This window comes from Hakea prostrata, chromosome 6 (assembly GCF_041222555.1).
Source record: "Hakea prostrata isolate BN-2017 chromosome 6, UWA_Hpros_2, whole genome shotgun sequence".
Lineage (NCBI taxonomy): Eukaryota > Viridiplantae > Streptophyta > Magnoliopsida > Proteales > Proteaceae > Hakea > Hakea prostrata.
The window spans coordinates 24583182-24602518 of NC_142605.1; the positions used below are offsets into that span (position 1 = coordinate 24583182).

General features: G+C 36.4%; 2 protein-coding genes, 1 long non-coding RNA gene and 1 pseudogene across 6 annotated transcripts; all 4 read right to left on the bottom strand.

Moving 5' to 3' along the window:
- Positions 1-2441, bottom strand: LOC149012801 (small ribosomal subunit protein mL103 (rPPR7)-like). Its single transcript, XM_089160189.1, has one exon. It carries the CDS (start codon positions 2351-2353, stop codon positions 1178-1180), a length of 1176 nt encoding a protein of 391 aa, XP_089016315.1. The 5' UTR covers positions 2354-2441; the 3' UTR covers positions 1-1177.
- Positions 2442-6210: 3769 nt separating this feature from the next.
- Positions 6211-7645, bottom strand: LOC149012802 (small ribosomal subunit protein mL103 (rPPR7)-like). The gene has a single exon (XM_089158921.1). The coding sequence runs from the start codon at positions 7535-7537 to the stop codon at positions 6347-6349; it is 1191 nt and encodes a 396-aa protein (XP_089015047.1). The 5' UTR covers positions 7538-7645; the 3' UTR covers positions 6211-6346.
- Positions 7646-9562: 1917 nt separating this feature from the next.
- On the bottom strand, positions 9563-11341 carry LOC149012803 (tetraspanin-8 pseudogene; annotated as a pseudogene).
- Positions 11342-14741: 3400 nt separating this feature from the next.
- LOC149012804 (uncharacterized) lies at positions 14742-18052 on the bottom strand. 4 transcript variants are annotated; one of them, XR_016174016.1, is made up of 5 exons: positions 17843-18052; positions 16886-17199; positions 16528-16589; positions 16352-16442; positions 14742-15653 (listed from the first exon to the last, which is right to left on the bottom strand). It is a non-coding gene; the product is annotated as an uncharacterized LOC149012804 (long non-coding RNA). The 4 variants fall into 4 exon arrangements; XR_016174017.1 differs by having other exon boundaries at positions 14742-15365; positions 15459-16442; XR_016174015.1 differs by adding an exon at positions 17339-17413 and having other exon boundaries at positions 14742-16442.
- Between the last annotated feature and the right edge of the window lie 1285 nt (positions 18053-19337).

Consider the following 19337-nt stretch of genomic DNA (forward strand, 5'->3'; position numbering starts at 1 on the left):
GATCGAAAAATAGCTCTAATTACAATTAGAAAATAAAGATAAACTCAACTCAAAAATAACACCTCGATTAGAATGGCCTTTTGACTTGTGAAGATAGGAATGGCCAACCTAGTACCATTTCATGTTTTTCTTCTCCTGGATTTTGCTACTGTATCAAGACATCTCTTGGGAAATAGGCTATCAGATAGGTTGTTCCAAGAAGAATACACATAGAATTTTACTGCATCAAGACATCAAACCTGGACTTTCTAAATCACATAGCACACGCAGATAAATGAATTTTTTTTTAATATACAAATAAATATTCAAGTAGGTAATTTTTTTTCTGATAAACTCAGTAACAGAAATCTGTTCATGCATTAAAGTAAGCATTTAGTACATTTCTATTTCATTGCTCAGCTGTTGCATAAATGAGACCAAGAATTTTTTAGCTATTTGGGTTCCAACTCAGATACAATCAACACATTGTCAATCCAAAAGAGGACAGACATCTTCATTACTCAAAATGAGCACCCAACTTATAGGACTGCCTTCCAAGAATGGAGAAACCTTAGCAGTACTAAAGGTCCTAAGGTTTGAATTATTCGAGTATTCCTTGTGATTCAAATTAAAACAAATAATTTAAGGAGGCAATATAATTCTCTATCCACTACCCAAGAAATCAAATAGAGGAAGTAACGATCATGCTACACATACACTAACCAATCAAAGAGAAGAAATAATTTTACTTTCAAAACATTGAAAGTCTGGCTTCTAACATGAATTCAAGTAACATTAAAATTTTGATCTAATCAACCCAGTGAAACATAACTCTACAGATCCAATATCTCCAATGACCAAGATAAAGAAGCTAATAAGATTGAAAGCAGAAGAAGTTTACCACTGAATTTGGTGCTTCCATTTTTCAGGGGAGGGGGGAGAGGAGCTTCACTGACATTCAAAGTTCAGTAAGAGAGCTCCTGTATGGTTAATAACATTAAAAGCATCACATGCTTCTAACTGATTCTGACATAAATTAGGCAGGTATGGTCTCATTGATAAAACCTGCAAAAGAGAAAAAACTTCTAGAATCCAAGCTTCCGGACCTTGCTTCCATCAACTATTGTACAAAATCAACTGAATTGCTCAACAGATGAAATGCATCTTAAAAAGTCCCAAAAGAATCTCTTTCTAATGATTAACTAGTAGCCACCTCCTTTTCTCCAACCAAACCCAGAGATATCTCAAGTTTGTTCCATGCATTTAGAAAATTCGGTGGAAACTTCTTCCTCACTGTTCTGATCACTCCCTTTGCTTCCTTCACTTTTGAATTTTTCACTAGCCCTTCAACCAAATGCCTCATTGTTCCGAAGTCTGGAATCTTATCTTTAGTTACACTCTCCTTGTAAATCTCAAAGGCCTTGTTAATTTCCCCATTTCTACATAGATAATACATGAATGTCCTATAAGTTGTAGCATTAGGACTACAACAATTTTCCTCAAGGCCATTATATACCTTCTTAGCTTCCTCAATCAAACCATGCTTACAGTAACAGGTCAAAAGGTAATTGTAACTGATGGTGTCTGGTTTCAATCCAGCAGCACTCATCTCTTCAATCAGTGCCAATACATCCTCAGGTTTCCCATGATGGGCCTGCATTATCTTCACATTATAAGCACAAACATCTGGGGAACCCTTTTCAACCATTTCCTTCCAGATTTTCTCAGCTTCATCGACCTTACCATTCTTATACAGGGAATCCAAGATTGTAGTATAAGTAATTGCAGTAATCTCTACGTCTTTCTCTTCCATTTCTTTCAAAATTGGAAAAGCAGATTCCGGGGCACCCACCTCACACAAGGATTTAATTAAAATACCATAAGAAACCTTATCAGGAGAAATGCCATATTTCTGAGAAATTTCGTCAAACAGACTAGGTACCTGAACAAATTTCTTGCATTGATTAAATGCAGACAAAAGAGCATTAAAGGATATAGCAGATCTCCGAGTGCCAAGCTCATCCATCTGACTGAAAGTCTTCAGGGCATGATCAGTCATTCCTGCAAGACCATAAGATCGAATTAAGGTGGCAAGGAAAGGTTCTTCAGTGATCTTGGGATCCTTCTTGTGGGATTCAATCAGAGCTTCGATATCACTAAAACGACGAGATTTCGCTAGGCGCTTGACGGTGAGGTCTTGAGCGTAGCGAGATGACACAGGGGATTTGTAGTGGTCGGAAACGGAGGAGTAAATGGCTAGGGCTTTGTCTGGGTCATACTCGGATCGGAGTCTGGATTTTGCTGTAGAGATCGAAATTGCAGAAGACGAAGTGCAGAATCGACGGACATGGCGTATACAGGCAAGGGAAGACATTTTATCGACTGCAATTTCAGCTTCGCTTTCGTGCTCTCGTAAAGGGTTTATCGTGTGCAGAGAAACGTAGCTTGTTAGGGTTTTAAACTTTTAAAGCCTTGCTGCATGTCGCCGAACCAAAAATGTGGTTCGGTCCAACGAACCAACCGGCTCTTCGCTTGATTAGGGTTTTAAAATCAAAACCAATGATGGAACCGGGGAGAATGTCTCTGCTTGACCCAAGGTAAGTGTTCCATTCAGTTTGGTTTCAGTTTTGATGCTGACATGTTTGTCTTTGATTAGAGCCTGTTTAGTTACATGAATCCAGAGATTTGAGGATTTGTGAATCTAGAATTATACCTGTTTGATTGTAAAAATCTCTAGATTCATGAAATCTCTAGATTCACATTTTTACACTAAAACATGAATATATAAATTTATGGGTAAGGGGTAAAATCCAGAGATTCAAAAAAACTATACATTTGCACATTCACAAAAATCACGTCCATTAAATATTTTTTTAAGATGAATCCACAAATTTCATTCCACAACCAAACATTTAATTTTATAAATTATGACTCCATAGATTTGAAATCTCTAGATATTTGAAATCTCCAGATATTTGAAATCTCCAGACTAATGTAACCAAACAGGCCCCTAGCTAAGTCAGTTTGACCAATGCACTCATACATCCGAATTTTATATTTTAAAAATCATCATTGATGACTCTCTCTTTAAGGATTGTTTTCAATCATTTCTCATTTGAATTAATATAGAAACTTGCAACCCTACTCTCATAGTCTCATGTATGGCAACCAAAAGGACTATCCCAGAAAGAAAAAAAAGAGGTTAAAATATTGATATAATTCTTGTGTTTTAGATATACATTTCCAACGAATATTTAGATTTATGTTTTGGAATCAAAATTTGTTGATTACATTTTTTCCATTTTTTTTTTTTTTTTTAGCTGAAGAGTACACAGGAAAATGAATGGAACACTATTTGAGAGACATTCTAACCTTCCACCGCAAAATGAAATTTTAGAAAAAAATTTACCAAGAATGAGGGAGGACTCTTTATTGCATTAGTAAAAAAGTTGGAAACTTGTTTACTAAAAATACAAATTAAAAACTTGTTTAAAAAAAAAAGTTAAGAACTTTAAATAGAGATCATTGGGTTGGCTGTCATTTCATCAAAAAAAAAAAAAAAATCCCCTTGAAGAACTCCAATATAATAAATCCATCATATAAAAATTATCAGCAATGAGGGTGAGCACACAATATTAGTCACTCACAATAGTTGTAACCTGAAGTCAAGATACTGTAACAGCTTCCTTAAAGTCTACTTGTGCAAAAACCTTCCACCCGAATCCACCCTTTTTTCGAATTGAAGGGTCAACCAGCATTCTATGTTCATCTCTTCATTTGAGAAGATACTAATGCTCCCTGTACTTAAAGAGGAGAGAGAGAGAGAGAGAGAGAGACCAGAATGGAGAGAGAGAGTCATTAGTTTTCGGGGGGAGTTGAGACTAGCTGCTCAAGTGGTATTTAGTGCCATGCCTAGCCTCGTAATGGTGCAAAATTATTGATTACCCTACCATTCTGTTAATAAGTGCTCCAGCAAGGAATCTAATTAACCCCTGCACTGATATAGGCACTACACCCACCACTTAAAAGTTCTCTTGCCCTTTAAGTCAATACTGTTCCAATTCTAAAGTGGTTCATGAAATTGGGTGCCTAGCAACAAAAACCTTTAAAGAGAGAGAAAAAATTGTTCATGCATTTTAATATCACTCAACATTTACCCAAAAGAATATATCATTCAACATATCTGGGTTTCTCACTGCCCAGTTTGAGAATGGGCAACTCAACAAGACCTCTTTTCTAAAATAATTTGAGTACAATATGATCCAATATAAGTCTTTTACCCAAATAGAAGTAAACTGTAATACATATAAATGGACTTCATAGACCTCCTCTTGAGTTATAGCATCCGAATGTACAGAATACTGTTACTCTTTAGGAGGGGGAGCTTGAGTGAATGTCCCAAATCATATGGTCAACCACCAACTGGTCAAATATCAATGCTAGTGATACCAACTCAAACTACTTTGTTCGATGGAGTTGTTCCACAAGTGCTCCCATAGTTGATTTCTTAATGAAATCAACCAAATTTTTTATTGAAACAAAATCAAATCAATACATATTGTTGGTTTCATAAACCTGTGTCATAGTATCAGAATAAAAATAGAATCCTGTAGTTTTTTGGAGGAATAAAGTGTTGAAGTATATACACTTGGGCTATTTACTGTTCAAGACACTATTCACGTGAACAGTAAAAACTGCATAGTTTTTATTTCTAATGTAGGAGTCTTGCTACATAAATTTTGGGAGTTTTTATTTCGAAAGCAGGAGTTTTGCTACATAAGTTTGGTGGGAGTTTTTAGAAAGCTTCAGAACTTTCTATTTTAGGAGTTAGGAAGTTACTAAAGCTGTAATATTTTGTTTCCTTTTTCTAGAGGATTAGGAAGTTACTAAAGCTATAATATTTTGTTTCCTTTTTCTAGAGGACAATTACTTGTCTCTCAAGTTGTATTAGATTCATTAGAAGTTATAAATAAAAGTGCTCTATGATTCTAGACTTTTAAGTAAGAATCACAAGCCTCTTCTATTAGTTCTTCATCTCTCTTCTCTTCTTCTTCTTCTCTCTTTTCTTTGTTCAAGTTTAGCTGCTGTTTTGATTATTTAATGCTTGTTTTCTAACATAAAGTATGTGAAAGGGGGGGGGGGGACTTGATGTCACAAATTATACGGTAAATCAAAAGCAATCAAATATTACAGCTAGTGATATCAACTCTTTTGTCAACACTCAGTTGACCAGCCCCATAAACATTAAGATTAAACCACCTTACTGCATTATCCCCACATGATTCATACTTAAGGTAGAACACAGTAATCTAGTGTGACGTGGGTTTTGATGACTCCAGCAATTCTACATCAACTTGAGAAGCCATGACAGAATCGAGGTCCTGAAACAATGAGGAAAACAATAATCTTGCTGATGCTCAGACAATCCTAAAATTTGTTCAAAGGGGGATTTGAGTGACTACCCTTGGCAGTTGATGGCTGTTGTTTTACACTGTTTAATTTCAGTCTTTCTATTCTATATGCTAATGTCAAAGAGCAGACAGCTAAACAGCAAACCCTGACTTCTTATCTGGAGGTAGCAGGCTACTGTAACAAGTTTTTTCCAGTTTCATAGTGTGGATCCTTAGTAGCTATACATCCATGTTTGTCCTCTTCAATCTATGTTATGTACTTGTAACTCTCGCTTGGAAATAATAACTATAATTTTTTAAAATAGTAATGATAAATAGTAATGGTAACAATAATACTACATAGTGGCATTTGCATCTTGATGGTCTTCCCAATTTTGTTAGAAATTTCCACAGATCACTAAGAACTTATTTTTATGAGATCAAGATAATATCCTACCTGTTTGCACAGTCAAATTCACATTTTTAGATAAATTTGAGAGTCACCAATTCCTAAGATAAATATTACAATTTTTCAATAACCCTCCTCATATTTCAACTATGAGCCACTTTTAATATATTGAAGGATATTAAGTTCCAAACAAGGGTCACAATAAATTGTAATCTGCAAAACATAAAATGCAAACACGAAGCACTAATTCTGAACAGACCATAAAGCCACATACCTTGGAATCTAAAAATGATGATACAATGGATGCAACAGAAAATCTAGCAGTTCAAATCTATTGAGTTAATGAATTCCAGGTAGTCCCAATTTTGTGAGCTACCTTATACTGGAGGGTACCTTCAACATACATACATGGATGCATAGCAGTTCTGGAAGTTCACTTCACAATCACCTTTGTCTAATTCTACTTCAGAGCTGCTATTATCCAAAACCATAACAGGAACATCCATAGGTTGTCAATCCATTCCACCTTGATACACTCCATGAACTAATGCAATTGCTAACTATGCTGCTATAATGGCAGGGAAGCTTCAACTTTTGTCCATGAATCGATAGCTCCTCCTCTAAGCCTCTTTTTCATATCATCAACAATCAATTTGGCGTTATTTGCCATTGACAAACTAGCCAAACCATTGACCAAACCCACCATTGTCACAAAAGGAGGAATCCATTTCCTCCTTATACTCTCTTTACAAATCTTCAAAGCCTCTTCATACTGCCCTTCTCCAACCAAATGGTGAATGAAAGAATGGAAAGTATCAGAATTCGGCAAGACAGACTCAGTCTTAGACATACTCTGCATCACCTTCTTTGCCGACTCAAAATCCCCTACCATGCAAAACCCATCAATAACAGTATTATAGCTAGTCAAATTCGGAGCAATACCCTTTGAGATCATCTCATCCAGCAACTCATTAGCTCTAACACAATCTTTTGTTCTACAGAGTCTTGACATTCTATAATTATAAGTAGTTAAGTTAGGTTCCAATCCTTTCTCAAAGAGTTCTTCCAAAATTTTATCAAAATTAAATTCATCTCCATTCTTAAGATAACTGCTTAACAGGATATTATAAGAAGTAATATCAGGTTTTACCCCTTTTTCTTCTTCCATCGAATGGAGCAACGAACGAGCTGACTCAACCAATTTCTGCTTGCAGAAGGCTTTCAACACAGTATTGTAGGGTTTAACACCTGGAGAAAGCCCCATTATCTTTGGTATCTCGGCGAAGCTTTCATGGACACGATCGAACTGACGGTTATTCAAGAAGACACTGAGCAGAGCACAGAGGGATTTTTCGGTTCGATCAAGACCCACCTCACCCATATCATGGAACGTACGTACAGCGTGATCAACCATGCCGGACTCAGAATATAGCATCATAATTCGGATCCAGAAACCTTCGGATTTTTTCCACTCGGGCGACTTCTGCAACTCGAGAATATTTTCAATAAGATCAGAACGGTTAAAATCGGCGAGCCTCTCAACGGAGAGATCGAAGACGTGCCTGTCCCTGCGGAAACGAGAGAAACTAGAGGAGCTCTGAAAGATCTTGGCGATTTTCTCTGGATTTGATTGGTGCCGGATAGCAGATTTCGCAGCTCGAAAGGTCCACGTTGAGGGATTCTCCGCTGCGGACGAAGTGATGGTAGAGAAGAGCCTTCTGGCGATATGTTTTCCAGGATTTCCATAAAATGCCGCCATTGATGAACAACAAGACTAAGGGGAAGCAGTAGGGTTTCAAAATTTTAGCTTGTACCCAACCGAAGAATTGTTTTGAAAATGAAAACTCAGAAGAACGTCCCAAGGGTTCTCAAACTCGGAATCTCCCAGAGAAGATTCCGATCCGTCAAGAACCCATGAATCGGTCACCGATTCGCGATTCGGTAAGAAACAGGGACATTTGATCTTGCCTAATGCCAATGGAGTGAGTAAGTGGGTTTTTCACCAAAAAATAAAAAAGGGAAACGCGAAACAAAAAACCCGCACAACAAGCCGAAGGAAAGAAGTACGCCAAAAAAGAAACAAAAGCGAACACCCCAATAAACCGAAAAGAAACCCAACCAAGAAAAAAAAAGGACACAAACAAGAAAAGAAAGGCAAAAAGAGCACCCCCAGCACGAGGAAGGAACACAAAAAGGCGGGGACAGGCAAAGAAGAACGCACCCCCCAGGGGGAGACAACGCACAACCCCAGCGAAACACAAACGCGAGAGGACAGAGGGAACGGCAAAGAGAAACCCCCGGTCTATAGTTTAAAAATTTTATTGGGATTTTTGGAAACGAGAATCACAAAAAGGGGGAACGCAAAGGGTAAAAAAAAGAAGAAGGATTTGGGTAAAAAAGGAGCCCCAAAAACGGCCGGGGGGGCAAGTATAGACAAAGAAGGTTAGTAAGTAATTTGCAAAACGGGGAACATTAGTATAAATCAAGACGGGGGCAATAGTAATTATCCCAATAAAAAATAAAATAAGTGGGTTGGTGTTTCTACCAAAAAAAACCAAGTGGGTTGGTGTGAGTCTGTCGACGTGGTTTGAGCCAAGGTTCGAAATTTTGGTCAAGTTTACTGGTTCACCTGTTAATCAACTGGAGAACTTTGGCGCACGAGATTTTAAGCGGGGAGTTTGAGCATAAGCCTAACCGAGAGCAGAAAGCTGAGATGACCGAGAGGAAACCATCGATCACAATCAGAAAGATAGAGTTGAAGAAGTAGAATCGTAGAGATATATTTGTTGGATATGATAGATCTATGCTCATATGTATAAAAAATCTGGTTTATCAAAAGTTTTTTCATGGTCAACCCATTTAGAGGTCAGTTTCTGCTCTGCATTTGTTAAATCTTCTGATTTTTATGTTGGAAGGAGCTTTTAACTATTAGCTCTGTGTAAGCTTCTCTTACAGATTTATAGGAAAATATGTGTTTCTGCACATGGATTTTCGTTAAAATGTCTGAAAATCTATTTTTTAGGTCAGTTTTGTTAAATCGGCTTTGGGTATAAGAGAACCGGAGAAGAAGAGGGTGAGCCGGTATTAATTTTCGGCGACTGCGCCAGTCATCTCCTATTCTTTGCAACTCCTTCTGACGACTGGAGGTTTCTCTCTCATTCTTTGGCTGTCAAACCTGCAAGGTTGCTAGAAGTTTGAGTATTTCACCGAAGTTTTGGAGATTTTTGTTGGAACGGGAATATTTTGCAATATAGGCTTCGCTTACGTTTTTGGTTCGCCCTTTTTTGAACTCGGCAAAATTCACCGATATGTTTTACCTTGGTTCAAACCACCATTTCTATCACGCCTTCCCTACTCCACCTAGACGGAACCAGATTCGTTTAAAGCACCGACACCTCAATTAGTTTTTTATTTTCTAAATGCTTGTCTCACTTAAAATGGGCCAAAACTTACAGTACCTCCCAGAACATAAATGTTGCCAAATGCATTATTCAGTGATTTATGCTTCGTAAAATTCTAGTGATTTGAACCACTAGCTGCAAGCATTTGTCTTAATTAGTTAACAACAGCAAAGGAGAAGACCTTGTAGTTTACAATACAACTTTCAACATAGGCTTCTGTTCAACATTCATGAACAAATTGATCAGTGTGTTTTTTTTTATTCAAAGTAGAAAACTAAAAGAAAGTAAATCAGTTCTAGGTTTCTTTCTGCTAAGCACATAATGACAAAAGGATACCAAGATATCTTTCACTATTGGTACTTTATTGGTAGGTTCTGTATCTCTCAATATCTATATGATCTATGGTTCTCGAGAGCACAGCAGCCAAGATAGTACATAAGAAGAAGAAATATTATGACAAACAAGTTGACAATGGCTAATTTTCTCCAGCCAGATCGCAAATTGGCCAGAATTCCTGCTTTACATGACTTGCAGTCAAAACAGAGTGTTTTGTTGTTGTTGCTCCATGTTTTGCAATCAGTATCTGCTACAGCAGGACCTGATTTTGGGGCTACCCACAAGGTTGCATTCTTGTATTTGAAACCACAATTAGTAGGGGGCTTGCAACAACCAGACTGAACAATTAAAAGAAAAAAATATTTAGAATGAAATAAAAAATAAAAAAAATGTGTGTGGAAATAATCATCTTTATTTATTAAAGCACGACAGAAGGATAGAACAACCATACTGATACCACTCCACCAAGTATTCAAAAGGACCTTTTCCCTGAGTGTATGATGGCGTGGCTGAAATTAAGGTAGTATTATCGAGGTTAGAGAAACTGGGTTCAAAAGAGTAGGGCCACTAACCCGTGATTAGTAACTAGTAAAGTATGACAACCACAACTAGACACAAGATGAAAAGGAAAGATTTCATTGATCTACATGATTTAAAAATGATTTTACTTGATAAGGTTGTTTAAATTTTTTTTTTTTTACATTAATGGGTTTTAATTTTTGAAAATATTTTTGTGATTGACCATCTATTTTTATACTTTTTTATTTCCAACTTATAAAATTTTTGACCTTAACTATGCATAATATCTTAATTTTGATAGAGATAAATAATTAAACATTTAAAATTAATCTATTGTTCTTCCTTTTTTCAACTTTTAAAATATGTCAATATCTATTCTTAATTATTAATCATGAATTTTGACAATAAATTTTCTTTTATCAAATATATTTGTGTGTGACTTTCTTTTTATAGTGATTCTTGCAATATCAATATGCATTGTATCTTAATTTTGATAGAAATAAATAATTGAACATTTGAAATAAATTTTTATATTTTTATTTTCACCAGTAAATTATGTCAATATTTTCTGAAATTAATTTGAATTTTGACAATAATTTTTCTTTTATCAATTATATTTTATTGAGTTTTTTGTGTGTGAGTTTCTTTAATAGATCATAAACTAATGTTGGGTTTTCTTAGTACAATATATTACGTGTGGGTCTTAAATAGACTAACATCGTTAGCCATTGTTAAGTATATTCAAATTTTAAATATGGAATTGACAAAAATGAAATCTTAAATTATGGAGAGAGATGAAGTACCTGTAGAGGAGACAAATGTCGTTTGTAGAATTTGGAAGCTCTCGGATGAACATTCCTTCGAAGAGTCTTGCAAAGTTGAGCTTCAATCAAGCAACTCTTCGTACGAACCCAATTTCCATCATCAACTACGTGTTCGTGCAACCAATTTGAGTAATCTCCAATCCTGTAATCCTTGTAACCTGTCCCTGCTATAGCTTTGCCAACGCCCTCGTTTGTTACAACAACGGTGAAAATGGTGAAACAGAAGAGGCTCCAGGAAAGAAGAAAAGTGAGGAACAGATAAAACCAGAGCAAAAATGAAACTCCACAACAGGAACCAATCAACCCTAAAATGGACAAGAAAAACAGAGCTCCTCCCAGTATTAATAGTGGGATTTCGATAAATCTCTGGCATTCTGTATCTGCATTTTCATGGAAATGAAATGCCAACTGAAGGATTGGGATTGAACAGATTAAAGCAAACGAGTGCAAGAGGCTAATCAGGCAATTACTCGCTCTAACCATTTTGTATCTTCTGCTGCTGCTGCTGCTGAGATATCAAATCGATTCCAATAACAAGAAACATTCTAAAGCAAACAATGTTCAAAGAAAAGAGATCGAGCAGAGTAAACCGTGTTTGATCTACCAAAGAGTGTTTTTTAAAAGAAAAACCGTGTTTCGTTCATATAAAGAGAGAGACTGAAGCGAAAAAAAACAAAAACTCAACAATGGAGGAAAACACGGTTTCGTCTTGGTTGGGTTCCTTCATCCATGCACGGACCGTTTGTTTCTGGTATTTCTGGCCAAAAAGAAAGAAGAAAAAATAAACCATTACCGTTACTGTGATTTTTTTTTAAAATTTTTATATAAAGAAAAGCTATATTGTTAAGAAAGACAGTTATGTAGTTGAGCGAGGTTATTGAAGGCATTGATGTCTATATGATTTATACGATAAGCTAAACTTACCAAAAAAGGGACATGAGCAATCGGCCATTGAGTGTTCTTCAGATGTCAAAGTAGATCCATTATTTTTGTAAGTTGAACCATATGTTAGTTAGCTTGACCTAGGAGTTGTTGGCTTAATTTATTCTTGTATGACGCGCAACTGCAACTATAACAGCCTCAATGATATCTCCATTCCCTAAGCTTCCTATATTGAGATATTGAAGTTGTCCCCCCTCCCCCCAAAAAAATAGACGCACACTCCATCCTGTAGATATAGTTGTGAGTTATGTACCCTTGCACATAACAAAATGGGGGATTTAAACAGATTAGTAAAATGCATATTTTGACAGAAACAAATGGATGTAGCCATAATATCTACTGTGTCATTGTGAGGGGCTTGATAGTTTTTCTTATAGTGGGATGTAGGGTGCCACTTCAGAAGGAGATGCAGTATAATACTTTTAGAGGGTTGTGTGCATGTTTATTGAAAATCTTTTGATTTCTCTTTTGCCACACATAATAATGTATAATAATGAAGGCATAAATCAACCATTGTTTTGAAGTTTTATCAAGGGTAGAAAGTGATAGGAACGAGGCGCATAGATGTAGAATGGATTGATGTGCAAATCCATTCGTTCGCAAGCCCAACCCAAATTCTTTTGGTCCATTGACAAGAAATGAAAATGTGACAAAGCGATTCTACACCATTTCCACATAATTCACATTCAGTAGATGATATTCCGTTGTGCAAGCATTGTTTTGTTTGGAAATCCTTCATTTAAGAGCCTCAAGAAGAAAGTTTTGAATTTAAAGTGAAGAGGTAACTTCAGAAGTACTTCCACCATGGACTTAGGGTGGCATCTTGCATATTAATTCTTGATTTTAACAACTCTTGTCTTGCCTGTTTGACTATGAAACTTCCATTGCTAGAAATTAGAGATTGCTAGGAGTCAGAGTTCAAGGAAAGATGCAGAGATGTAAAAAGATTAAGGGGAGATAGATTGTAAGAAGATACTCCGTTAGTAAGTTATTGTTCGATGTTGCTACTTATGCCACCGTAACATTTCTTGTCCAGACTTCATAATTATGAGGTCCCTGGATTTGAGTAAAATTTTGCCGGTCACTACGTTGCTGTATACATGAATTGAGCCAGAATGATGTTTCCCTTCCATTGCCTACTTTCTTGTTACTGTGATTTAATTAATAAAATTGTCCCTCCAATCCATAATCATTGATGCCCTTGTATTATAGGTTAATTACTATCCTATCTACTATACTTTTTTAAATTAACTATCTCAACCATAGACTTTGCCTAAAATTAATGATGTCTTGCCATTAAGCTACGTTAGTTAATTAATGACCTTCTTTGTATTTTTTTAAAGGGAAATCTTTCAATGACACACCCTAAGTTTTCTCTTAAAATTAATGCCACCCCCTGGATTATCTAATTTATCAATCAGACCCCTTACAAGAGAAAAATATATCAATGACATTCCTTTTGTTAGGATATCAAAGTTACGTGATGATATAAGCAAGTTAAAGTTTTCTAAAAGACAAGAATACTATTAAATGGAAAACCCCACGTTCAACTTGTACTCCTTTTCTCTATAGTTTGCAATCATTGTTCTTATTCCATTCTTGCATCTTCAGATTTCTATTCTCACACGAATATTTTTTTGTTTTTCTTTCATTTTTCTTCTTCTTCCTTTAGAATGTGGGGGTAATATTGAAAATAGATAAATAAAAATTAACTGAGACTAATGGTGTTAGTAATAGGTGATTTAAATGATAAATTGAGTAACCCAAGGCGTGACATTAATTTTAGGGGGAAACTCCGAAGTCATTTTGTTTTTTAAAATGACTATAACATGATGACAAAATTGGTATTTGATATGTTTTTCTGAAATGTATGTAATATCATCTTTTGACTTTTTAATTCTCAAGAAAGGGAAAATGAGCATTGGACGTCCAATTTTAACACCATTAGAAGTAAGGGGGCAATAGTAAATTTATAAAAAGTAAAGTTCAATTAGTAATTGAACTATAGTATAAAAAAATATCAATAATTATACCAAAATTTTTATTATTAGTTCTAGTAAGGGTGTCAATCGACCTGGTTTAGGTTATTCGGTTTGATTAAAGCAGTGTCAATGAGTAGTACCAGTCTAATTTTAGCTTGATTTTCCCACTTGATGTGTCTAAGAAAACCAAAATCAATGCATTAGGAAATTATCGATTTTGGTTTGGTTTTGATTTATATTACTTTGTAATGGTTTAGATTCGGTTGAGGTTTCTATCCATTGATTCCATGTCAAATCATTATCAGAGAAATGCTTCCTAGAGACGTTCATTACAAGATTAGAGAATTTATAATATAGAAACATGACCACATAAGGTTGAGAACGTCCAAATACAATGGGAAAAAAAGAAAAAAAGAAAAAAATGATTTTTAATGGGTATTGGACAGGTATCGGTTTGACATGGTGGATCGCACTACAACAAAAAAGGGCTTTTGCCACGGAAAATTACCGTGGCAAAAGACTAGATACCGTAGCAAATGCATATACCCGACGGCAACTTTCCGTTGGGTTTTCGTCGGTTGGAAAGCCGTCGTAAGCATTTACGACAGAAATTGGTGGGGGTCGGTTCTGTTAGTATTTGCCACGGTAATTAGTTACTGTGGCAAATACTCAAGTATATGCGACGGTATTTACTTACCGTGGCAACTAGCTCACTATACGCTTCCGAATCTCAAATATCAAATAGTGGGTTGTCTTTTTTGCTACGGAAATTTACTACCGTCGCAAATACCTCTCTCTCTCTCCCTTTTTTTTATTTTTATTTTTATTTTATTTTTCTTTTTATTAATATAGTATTCTCATTTTCACATCCCCTCTCTCCCTACTCTATACCTAGTAAGATGAATAAATTATCATTTTGATTTGAACAAACTTATAGTAACCAAATATCAGGATGTAAAAGGAATGATGAGAATTAATGTTATTTTGTATAAAGAATATTACATCATTGAATCCTCTGGGCTGTGCAGAATATTCAAACCAGTGGCACCATAAAAAACTAAAAGGATCTGTGGCAATATAGTGAATCCAAGACTAACAGTAACTTCCGAGAGCAAGGTTTAAACTCTAAAAAGCACATTGTGATAACATGAAACAAGAAAAATTTGGAGCTACAAAACATAAAGCACCCTGAGAGAATCAGCGTTATACTTGAGCAGTTGAGCTACACAGCCTACCCAATTCTGTAATCTTCACGAACTTCAAGAACAGCAAGCAGATGTACATATGTGTTAACATCATCCTGTAACTGACCCTGTGCCTCGGCAGTTTAGCTTTGGTCTGTAGTAAATCTCCCTTATCCAACTCTCCAGTTTCATTCAAACCAGTATCTATGGCCGCTTCAGCATCCGTGTATCTCTTTTGAACAGAGAATAGTCGAGCCAATAAGATCCATCCTTTGATGTTAGAATTAGCTTCCAAATCCCGAAACTGCATTGCATAGAGAACAGCAGTATTGACCCTCCTCTGCTCAGCATTTACAAGGCTGAGGTGAAAAATAACTTTGGGATCTCTCTCTAGATCTGCTGTTGAGAAGAGATATATACAAAGGTAAGAAGAACCTGAATTGGTTACTTACAAGTATATTAGAGTGAAGAAGAACTTCCCTCGTTCATTACCTGTGTTGCTGTCTATATGTTAAACCTCTTTGTATTCTGACTATGGTCATTGTTGAGCTGACTATGCTGATGGAACCACAGTATCATGAATTGGCGGCCGAAGCCTTCTACTTGATGGTCATCGTCTTCGACAAACTTGGACAATTAGATGAAAGAGAAAATGCTGCTGCCTCCTTCAAAAATCACGTGGTTGCTCTTGAAATTCCGGATGTTGAAGATTCATCATTGAATGAGAAGTAAGGATGGATTCCATAACCCAGTGAACACATGAGTCAGCCCACTTGTGACCACAATAAAGAAAGGAAATGATAACTCTGCTTAATTCAAGACAGCTAATTGGCTTCGAAAATTCACAGGATCAAGGCCAAACATCTAATGCAGGTGATGACATGAAACCACATACTGAACCAAACCAAAACCAACCACTCCTACCAACAAAAGACTTTTTACTGAGGAATCCCCCCTCCTTCATACAAGATGATAGTCACTTCAGTACAAAAGAAAGATTTGCTTCCTGAATCCAAAGGGTTCCAGCTAATCTGGCTAAAATTTCTATAATGAAATTTGGAAATTTCTAACCTAACATTTTCATGTTGAATAACTTGTCACCTTAAACAAGTTGGTAGGAAGGCAGGCAGTTAAACAAAGTACAAGCCTCTGAATGGCAACAGAATGAGAAACATATTCGATTCCATAGATCTCTCAGGTGTACTGAACAGAGAGTACAAGAAAGAGGTCTCCAATTTGGATAGTTACTGGACCATGTCAATAGGGCAACACTACAACCAATAGTCAGAATCTCTAATTGATTGATGAAAATTGGAAATAAAAACAGAACATGCTATAACACTATTCAAACCCAGAATTGAAATCAATATAACAGAGAAGCATACCTTTGAATCTAACAAAGCCTTGCAATAATCAATATACGGAGTTCTTCAATCGCCTTCCCTCGAGCCGGCCCTCTTCCAAATTTCTTGCCACCTGAAAATATTCAATTCTAGTGAGATACACATATTAACTATTAGTTAAACAAACATAAATTTGCTAAAGATGTTTAATCTCTTACCTGTAGACCCTGAACTCGAAGATGGAGGAGAGAACTCATTGTCACTCATCTTTGGCAACAACCTGCATGAGGTGACTCTTGCTCTTATCAATCAGGGTAGGAAGTTCATCTCCTAGTCTATGACCAACATGGACTGACTGGAATGCCTTCACGAGGTCATTGACAGCAATTAATCTGTAAAGTTCATCTTTAGATATCCAGTACTTTTGTTGATCTTTCCTTGATGTAACCTATGATTCAAATCATCAAACTAATACAGTCCCAGCCTCTCATGCTTACTCATTTAAGCAATAAAAACAAACAAACAAACAAACGACAAGGGAAGGCTTTGAAGGCTGGATGATAGAGACAAACTGACCTCTTCGTTCTTCTTAGCGGTTGCTTTTGATGACTTCTTATATCTCAATTTCTTGTCTCCAACACCAAGACCTTCAAGGATAAGGAAATAGAATGCAGCAGGGGATTTTGACACTAATGGGGTTGAAACTTGAAACCACATCTTCCAAAAACCTCAGCTTGATAATTCAATTTATTAGTTGCATTCTCAGCTCTAAATGGCACCAAGCAGTAGGAGAAACAGTTTCATGCCTCACACAAGAGAAAACCTCCCAATTACAGATTCAAGAGCACTGAAGCAATATTAGAAAAAGACAGCAGCAGAGAAGCCACAAACTGCAAATTAGAAAAACAAAATCAAATTCTCTGGGAGGGAAAATGAGACTCCAAGTTCTTTAGATTAGTTTCTGTTGACAAAAGAATAAAGCAACAAGCTAGTCAGATATATTAAAGACAGAGGAGCATATTGACCGACATTAACAGAAGGGGTTTTCCTCTTGAAGTGCCTACAGCTAGCTTAGTCGATCTCTGTAACAGAGTAGATATACTCCTGCACGGCCAAAGAAATATATCACATTTGAGGTTCAAGTTAAGTTACTGGTGCAAGTATCACTGCAGTTTCTAATCAATAACCTAGTTCAACAAATAAAAGACAACAATCTAAATTAGCCTCCAAAAACGTCAACCAGAATCCCAACACCCATATGCCAGTGTGACTTCATGAATAGATCGAGCACTAAGTTCAGATTGAGTTGAGTTTCAGATCGATCATAAATAATTATAAATATTTCTGCACTTAGACGCATAATTTCAGTTGCAAGCAAACTGAAAACGAAAAGCATTTCTAGAAGATTTCTGCACTTGACGCATACCTTGATGATCTCAAAAAATAGTTACAGATGAGAACAACAGAAAATATGGAGCAGAAAATTGATCAGATAAGAGAAATGACGAATGAGAGAGAGAGAGGCTTTCTTACCTAGTGATTTCTTCTCTTTGGGGTTTTGCAAAATTGCAGCAGACGAACTGAAGGAGAGAAAAACGATGTGAATCCTCGGATTAAAAACGCAAACCTAGCTTGGTTTTCTTCTCAGATCACCGACGCAATCACCGATGGAAGACGACAAGCTTCTCAGATCTGCAATCAGTTATACTCAGCTTCGCGCACTTCTCAGAGATTGAAGGTCTTATCAGCTTTCGCGCAAGACTAAGTGGAAGGCGCGAAAAATACTTACAGTATATCTATTTGCCACGGTAAAAATATACCGTAGTGTATAATCTATGAGATTACCATTTACCCAATCTATTTGCTACGGTAATTACCGTAGCATTTACCGTATTTATTGCTATGGTCTTCTGTACCCGCAGTATATATCTTATTTTGCCACGCCACGGTTATTACTTACCGTGGCATATACTCTAATAAACAGAAGAGTTAGGTTAGTGCATACATGCTTCAAACTATTGCTATGGGAAGTACCTACCGTGGCTTCCATTAATATAAATGCTAAATGCTTATTTGTGAAATTTAAACTTATTTGCCACGGTAACTTACTACCGTGGCGAAAAAACTAAGCGCATTTAGTCCTGAATCTATTCTACTAAACGGATCGATTTAGTTAATCTATTTTGCCACGGTACTAAATTACCGAGGCAAATGGTCTGTGTATTATCAAAGCACTTTAGAAATGTCTTTACTTTTATGAAGGAAATGTCGATTTACTGAATCTATTTACCACGACATTAAATTACCGTGGCAAATGGTTTAGGTATTCTACCGGCCAGCAGGATTTTGAAATTGTCTATTTGCTACGGTTAATACCGTAGTATTTAATTGATCTATTATTACGGTAGGGTTTCACCGTCGTATATTTCACGTTGTTGAACCGTGGCAAATAGTATAATTGATATGAACAATTCTGATGTAGAATGAACGTTTGCCACGGAAATTTGTTTCCGTGGCATATAACCCTTAAATATTACGGGGATTTTAAATGGGTGGTATATAATGAGCTTTTGCCACGGAAATTTGTTTTCGTGGCCTATAATCCCTTAAATATTACGGTCGTTCTATTGCTGTGGCAATAGATGGCCTTTTGCCACGGTTAGTTTTTTCCGTGGCAATTGCCACTTTTTCTTGTAGTGGATCGGTTTGGTTCTAGTTTAGTTTGGATAGTGATTTGATTTTGATGCATCCAAAATCTACTTAGCCTTGAGATCTCAGAAGATTAACCTGTAAAACAACGTTAAGAGTGGCCCAACCGTGGGTCGGGAGGCCACCCCCGAAGGCTAAGTCAGTCAAGGAACTGATTACAAAGCTCTGGCTAGTTGTAGAGTAGAAATTGAACATAATAGTAAAGGAAACAATTTAGATACCTCATCTGTGCGTAGGCTACTAGTTTATATAGGTTTTACCTTTGATTCTCGATCGTTGGATGTGTTCGTGATCTTCATTGGTGGCCATCTAATTGTAG

Coding starts and splice junctions, on each gene's coding strand:
- LOC149012801 (XM_089160189.1), bottom strand. CDS start 2,353: ATGTCTTCCCTTGCCTGTATACGCCATGTCCGTCGATTCTGCACTTCG.
- LOC149012802 (XM_089158921.1), bottom strand. CDS start 7,537: ATGGCGGCATTTTATGGAAATCCTGGAAAACATATCGCCAGAAGGCTC.